General features: G+C 48.1%; 1 protein-coding gene across 1 annotated transcript; it reads left to right on the plus strand.

Annotated features, from left to right (window-relative positions):
• The first annotated feature begins 992 nt into the window (after positions 1-992).
• LOC147488825 (uncharacterized) lies at positions 993-2,452 on the plus strand. The gene is made up of 3 exons (XM_086574496.1): positions 993-1,460; positions 1,565-1,933; positions 2,063-2,452. Exons 1-3 carry the CDS (start codon positions 993-995, stop codon positions 2,450-2,452), a joined length of 1,227 nt encoding a protein of 408 aa, XP_086430622.1.
• Positions 2,453-7,481: the final 5,029 nt, after the last annotated feature.

Raw genomic sequence — 7,481 nt, forward strand, 5'->3', positions numbered from 1 at the left:
CAGCGACTGGGGGAGAAGATGTTTGCAAGCAAGATACGTAAAGGCATTAAGATATGCATCGATGATATGGTGGAGAAAAGCATGTCCGAAGAGGAACATTTGGAAGGGTTGAAGGAAACGTTCAGCATATTGTGGGCGCACAATTTGAAACTAAATCCCAAGAAATGTACGTTCGGAGTAACTACATGGAAATTTCTAGGGTACATAGTGACGCACTGGGGAATAAAAGCCAATCCTGAGCAAATTAGAGCACTAGTGGAGATGCCGTCACCCCAGGACATTAAAAAATTACTAAGGTTAGCAGGAAGTGTCGCGGCATTGAACCGTTTCATATCTAAATCGTCCAACAAATGTAGGCCATTATATAGACTGTTGGGGAGGACTCCAGACTTTGTGTGGACACCGGAATGTGAGGAGGCTTTCCAAGAGTTAAAGAGGTATTTGGGCCGGGCGCCTTTGTTATCGCGGCCTGAACTAGGGGAGAAACTGTATTTGTACTTGGGAGTGTCTGAGTAAGCGGTAAGCTCGGTTCTCGTCCGGGTGGTAGACAAGGTTGAAAGGCGGTATACTTCGAGCAAAAAACACTATTAGATGCAGAGACCCGGTACAGCAATGTCGAGAAATATGCCTTGGCACTAATATTCTCAGCATTAAAGTTGAAACCATACTTCGAGGCACATTCAATGGTGGTGGTGACAAACTTACCCCTCAAACAAGCGCTAAAAGCGGAGAAGTCCGGAAAGATGCTCAAATGGGCTGTCATGCTAAGCTCTTATGAAATACAATATCAAGCAAGAACCACGGAAAAGGCGCAGGCGGTAGCGGAGTTTCTAGCAAAGTTCCTAGCGGAGGACTCCACTTGGGGGGAAGAGATGCTCATGGAGCCCGAGCAGGAGGGAGAGCCAGATAGGTCAGATCCCTAGGATAAAAGGAATGGGTAGAGGGTGTTCGCAGACGGGTCTACGACAGATGCGGGCAATGGAATAGGCGTAATGTTGGTCACTCCTGACAACGACCAAATCGAGTTGTCCATGAGGCTCGGATTCGCGGCCACCAACAATGAGTTGGAATATGTGGGCGTAATAGCAGGGATGGGAATGGTCGAGGATTTGGGGGTGGGGGAATTAACGGTTTATTCGGATTCCAACCTGGTGGTATGCCAAGTGAATGGAGGATTCGTTGCTAGATGTGCTCGAATGGCGAAATACTTGGAGGTAGTGCATCGAAAGGCAGCTAAGTTCAAGAAAGTCAGATTCGTACATTTGGTCCGCGGTGAGAACCGGCATGCGGACGCCCTGGCATACATCGCGGCCGCAATGCCGTGGTCGAAGGAGAGGATCATAAATATAAAGAAGTTGGAGAGGTCAAGCATTGAGAAAGTGGTGGAGGTGTGTCAGGCTGCGGAAGTGGAAGGGGGATGGATGAGCCCTATCAGATCACATTTCCTGATGGGAGGAGAGGTGATAGATGAGAAGGAAAGAAGGAGATTATAACAAACGGCACGCAGATACACTCTGGTAGAAGGAGAAATGTACCGAAAGAATTTTGATGGACCGCTGCTAAGGTGCCTAGGGACGAGCCTAGCACAAGAGGTATTGGCGAAACTGTACGCTGGGGATTGCGGAAGCCACTTGGCAGGGAAAACAACGACACACTGGTTGCTAATGAAGGCTACTTCTGTCCTCACATGAAAAGAGATGCGGTGGAGTTTGCCAATAAATGTGGCAAGTGTCAACGATTTGCTCAGCTAATATTTGCACCAGCCGAACCGTTGCACAATGTGTCCAGTCCATGGCCGTTTGTCATGTGGGCCATGGATATCGTGGGACCATTGCCAATGGCAAAGGGGAAGAGAAGGTTCATGTTAGCCGCTACGGATTATTTCACCAAGTGGGTGGAGGCCGTGGCCCTACAACAAGTCAAGGAGGAACAGGTGATCAAGTTTTTATGGGAGAACATTATTTGTAGGTTTGGAGTGCTGCATTCCATCATCGCAGACAATGGGACGTAGTTCACAGGGTCAAAAGTGAGAGAGTTCTTACAGGCCTATAATGTGAAATAGGGATTCTCAGCTCCGTACAATCCAAAAGGTAATGGACAGGCCGAATCCTCTAATAAGATAATCATGAACAATCTCAAGAGAAAGTTGGAAGACCGGAAGGGAGTATGGGCTGAGGAGCTGAGCCACGTGCTGTGGGCGTATCGTACTACACCACGGACCTCTACGAAACAGATGCCTTTCTCCTTGGCATATGGTGTGGAAGCCGTGATCCCTTCGGAGATGGTGGCGGCTACAACACGCACAAATGCGGTCGAGGCTAGGCTGAACTGGGGCATATTGGCCAGAGACATGAATTTGGCAGAGGAGAAACGGGATGCCGCGCACATCAGGCTAGAAGAGTATCACCGGCGCTTGCAAAGACAATACGACAAGCGATTAAAGCCCTGTTAGTTTCAAGTGGGGGATCTGGTTCTCAGAAGAGTGACTCCAAGCACAAAAAGGGTGAATGAAGGAAAGTTGGGGCCTAACTGGGAAGGACCATACACTGTGGTGGAGATCGGAGGAGCTGGAACATACAGACTGCAGACCGAGGAAGAAAGATTGATAGAAAGACCTTGGAATATAAGAATGTTGAAAATGTTTTATGTTTGAATGTATCACCAGTCCGGGGCAAGGGACTGGGGCTATTTGCACATATATAATACTACAGCACTTTTGGAATGTTAACAAAGAGCGGTCAAATTTAGGAGCAGCGGCAATGCGCAGCATGCATATCAGCCATAATGAGAGAGCGTGGGGGAAGAGCCCTTCGTGGACATGGAGTCCGAATCAAACTTAGGGGCAAGGAATGCCCCAGCAGACATGTCAGCCATAATGAGAGAGAGGGGGGGGGGAAGAGCCCTTCGCGGACATGGGGTCTGAATCAAACTTAGGGGCAAGGCAATGCCCCAAGCAGGCATGTCAGCCACTGAGAGAGCGGGTGGGAGGAGCCCTTCGTGGACATGGAGCCCGAATCAAACTTATGGGGCAAGGCAATGCCCCAGCAGGCGTGTCAGCCACGGAAAGAGAGCGGGGTAGAATCCTTCACGGACATGGAGTCCGAATCAAACATCGAGGGCAAGGCAATGCCCCGGTCGGAAAAGAAAGCTGAGGATGGGAGAGGAAGCAAAGGCGTATGAGATCAGAGAAAACAAAAGTCTTAAGTAAACATAATATAGAAAAAAAAAAAAAAAAAACCTCTTTGGAAGGAGGCAAACACAGTCAGTAAAGTCACAATACATCATAACGCTCCTCTCAAAAGGAGAAAAACCAAAATGGAAGTGTGCATCACCGTTTAAGGCGCCATAACATACATAATCAATTACAGACCCTAGCAAAAATAGATTCATAGGGAAGCTAAAGGTATATCTGACGTAATATCGATGGGGATAACGGCCTCTTCATTCGCGATCTCTTCAGCAGTCACCTTAGCGTCAGCCGACCCCTCGGGCTTGGACTGGTCCGCGATTCCCATCTCCTCATCGGCGGGGGTCGGCGGCACCTCTAGAAGGAGGCGGCCCTCCTTGAGAAGTCGTGCATGTTCCTCCTAAATTTTCCTAGCCACCTTCTGGTCTGCCAAGGATCGGTAGTGGGTTTGGAGGGTCACCATATCTGCATTATGCTGTTCCAGTAGTGCCGCGGTATCTTGTTGGTGCTGCTTGACGAGAGAAGTGCGTTGCTGACTCAGACGGTCATTGACGAAATCCATATAATCCTGATGGTTGTTTTTCGTGATCCTCAGTTCATCTTGAGCTAGGGTTTTAGCTAGATCAGCAGTTTTGAGCTCTTGTTGGAGTCGGACAAAAGTGGCTCTTAGACCATCTGAACCGCCGACCTCTTTATCCAGATACTCTATCTTGGACCGAGCGCTGAAAAGACCGCGAATCATAAATGATATGTCCAGACTCACCTGAATACAAACAAGACAAGTAAATTAGAAGGGAAGGACCAAAGAGCAAGAGTAGAGTGAAGGGGAAGTACCTTCTCCTAGTTGGTGTACAAGGAGGTGCGATGGTGTTCAAAGGTGCCTGCTTCTGCATAAGCAAGGTCCTTTGGCAAATGAGAGCCATAGAAGATGGAGGAGGTAACGAAAGGATTTTCAAGGGTCTAGTCCGCTATATTGACTATGCGGTGGCGAACTTTAAAGATAGGGGCAAAATCAGCAGGGGTGATATTGGAGTCGGTGGGGGGAGCAGTCTCTTTGCCTGGTTTACCGGTGGTGGTAGGGGGAGCTTCTTCTTCCACCACTATCCAGGTGACAGGAATCGGGTCTTCGGATGCTACCGTCCTCTGGCGTTTGCTCGATGGCCCATCAGCAGGAGTAACCACTACGGACGGAGAGACTTCTGTGACTTCATCGTCACTATCAAACAGCTTCATCTGTGAGAGGTCCATGTTTGCGGAAGGGGACTGTGGAGGGGTATATTGATCCTCCCAGGTGGAGATGGCCCGATAGGAGGGCAAAGGTTCGGGAGCCAAGGGGAGATGAGCACGGGACGAAGGGGATACGGATGGGGGTGGGAGCCGCGAGTAGGTTGACGACGGTGGGAGCGAGAGCGGGAATGATTTTTGGGAGAGGATCGAGGCCTGCGTTCTTTGGGAGGGGGTGGACGGTAGAAGGGAACTGTAACTCCCAAAATGTCGCGGAGTTGCGGAACTTCAAGCAGAGGAGTGCCCGTGGTGGGATGGATGTTCAAACGGTCAGCTTGGGTGGTACCAAGGACGCGGAGTCTATCGAAGATTGGGCAGATGTAGCTGGAATATATTCTTGATCGACTTAGAATCAGGCCGCCAACCTGGAAGGGAATACAAACGAAAAATATTAGTTCGCGAAGCTAAGGCCGAAAGAAGAAAAGGCAGTAACGAAACTCACCACTGGACTGAAAAACGAGGTGATTAAGTGTGGTCCCGGTAGGGAGGTCCACGGGCAGGAAGTCACCAGATACATATAGCGGGTAGTGGTGCCACTGTTTATCCGAGGTGGTGACATGGAGTAAGAAAGTTTTCTTTTGGGGGCGGACACAGAAAGATTGGTACCCTATACCCACATCCTTGGTGCTTTTCTTTATGAAATACTGGGAGACAATGTCACGGCTGGTTAGCTGGGGGTTGCCGGTCCTGTTGTAGTAATTCGCGGCATACATGACTCTCCAGAAATTTCTGATGCCTTGACAGGGAGGGATGTTGAAATGATTACACACCTCCACATCCAACACAGTGAGAGGGAGCCGCAGCCCGACAACAATCTGACCTATCGTCACTACTAGGCACCCAGGCCGCAGCGGCACTAAGTGGGGATAATAGGTAACAGAAGGCACATGTTCTATCAGAATGCCAGCTGGAATGTCGTAGGCAGCCCTAATTGCACTTAAATTAGGTCTACGATATCTAGAAGGCGGCAACAAGGGGGCAAGGAAGCGGCTGGAGGTGGAGGGGGCTGGCGTAGCGGACTTAGGAGGAGGAGAGACCACCTCAGTAGATCTCGAGGACAAAAGTCATCGGAATAAGAGGGAGAGAAATTCTCGGAGGCCGTCGCCGACATCGAGAAGAAGATAAACAAACTATAAGGGGAAAATTAATACTAATAGTTGTAAGCGGAAGAAGAAGACAATGCCAGTAGTAAGCTAAGAAGAACAAAAACCAAGAAAAACGAACCTGAACCTGAGCCCAACGATGACAAAATCCAATTGGAGCCATATCGAAGGGGAAAAATTCAAGGGAGGAAGAGCAGTAAGGTTTGAGAGAGGGAGAAAGAGGTAGAGGAAGAAAAAACCAAATGAAGAAAGTGAAGGAGAGAATGGAAGTAGGAGTTTAAATAGTGTAGGGGCAAAATGGTAATTTCCTGGGTGCGGAAACCGAAGGGACGGTAGAGGAACCGCCAGGAGGTTGACACGTGGGGTGCAGAACATGAGGAGGCGCAGAAATAGTGCGCGCAATGAGTGCCCTGCACGCACGCGAACCCCAATGGAAGACCAAATGAATGCAAATAAAGAAAAGAAGAGAAGGTTCTCGATCCCGGGCCAACTCCAAGGCCGCGACATCGAGAAGGGGCATCTGTAGCGGTAGGATCCGCGACTAACAAGGTCAAAGGTCAGTGGGCCGATGCAAACCGCAGTAACTGGAGTCGGGGAGTAGCGGATAATCAGAAATAGTGAGCTCGAAGTAATACAAGCGGTAGAGTCGGGTGTACAGTATCGTGCCGTAGAGTGAAAAGGTGTACGGAAACCCTACGCGTGGCAGACCGGGAGACGTGAGATGGCGGGACAGGTGGACGGTTGTGAGGAGAGGGGAGGGGGTATAAAAAGAATAGTGTTGAGGGACAGAAGAGGAGGACGAAAGATCAGTAGGGGTAACTTACTCTCATACACTATACGAATAAATAATATTACTTATTAAATTAGAACATACTCAAAAATGTACAGAGATTAAACTTAAGAAAGATAATGTTGATATTAATTATTTTTCAAACAATTCCAAAATATATGTCTTCATGCAATAACAAAATCTATTATATATAGTTTAATTGTCTACATTAAAACAAATTATTACTTTCACTTAAACACAAGATAAATATATCATTTCTCTTTAGCATATAATTTCTTGACACATATCAAACTCTACGAAAAATAATATTCTACTTAAACTAATCAATAATGTGGGGTAAGTTCATCCCTACATAAAACATTAGAAAGTTTTTTGTATCAGCCTATTTTGGGGCCAAGGAGTTGGCATGCCTGCAGGTCCGTAGTAGCTTAAGGAAATGGAAGCGTGGAACACCTCATCACAATCGTGGAACCCGAGAAGAGGGTGGGCCACATATGGATATATGACTCGGGGGGTGTCAGGGTCAAAAGAGAGGCAAGATAAGAAAGAAGAAACGGGAAGTATGGGATCGAGGCCGCGGAACCCTAACAGGACAGGTGTGTGAAAGATGACCGATGGATGGGACATAGATGAACGGATGGGAAGAAAAGGGAGAGGATATAAAAGGAATAGTGAACCTAAGATAGTGAGGAGAGAAAAGAAAAAAGAGAGAGAAGGAGAAAGTGTAAGAGAGGAGAGACTAGAAATATCAGTACGGATTTTTCAGGTGAATACATTTGGCGCCGTCTGTGGGGACAAGTTAGTCCACAACCTAGTGAGAAAAAGGAAAGGTTAGAGCATGGCTCTTGTAGCTAAGAGGGGAAGAAGAAGAGGTAGGGGGAGACCTAGAAGAGTGAGAGCAGAGGTCAGAGAGGAAGAAACTGGGAATATTAAGAATGAGGAGATGCCAGAAGAGGAGGTTGAAGATATGGAGGCAGAAGTGACCAGATTGCTCCAAGAGGAGATAGGAAGGCTGAGGGAGGAGAATGATAAGTTGAGGAGAGAAAGGGAAACCACCTAAGGGGGAGCGGATGTAGCAGAACTCAAGGGTAGTGAAGTGGAAAGACAAGGCGTGGAA

The sequence above is a fragment of the Coptis chinensis genome, chromosome 7 (assembly GCF_015680905.1).
Source record: "Coptis chinensis isolate HL-2020 chromosome 7, ASM1568090v1, whole genome shotgun sequence".
NCBI lineage: Eukaryota > Viridiplantae > Streptophyta > Magnoliopsida > Ranunculales > Ranunculaceae > Coptis > Coptis chinensis.

Coding starts and splice junctions, on each gene's coding strand:
- LOC147488825 (XM_086574496.1), top strand. CDS start 993: ATGTTGGTCACTCCTGACAACGACCAAATCGAGTTGTCCATGAGGCTC. Junction 1,461..1,564: donor ATTTCCTGATGGGAGGAGAG/GTGATAGATGAG, acceptor ACCGCTGCTAAG/GTGCCTAGGGACGAGCCTAG. Junction 1,934..2,062: donor AACAAGTCAAGGAGGAACAG/GTGATCAAGTTT, acceptor AATGTGAAATAG/GGATTCTCAGCTCCGTACAA.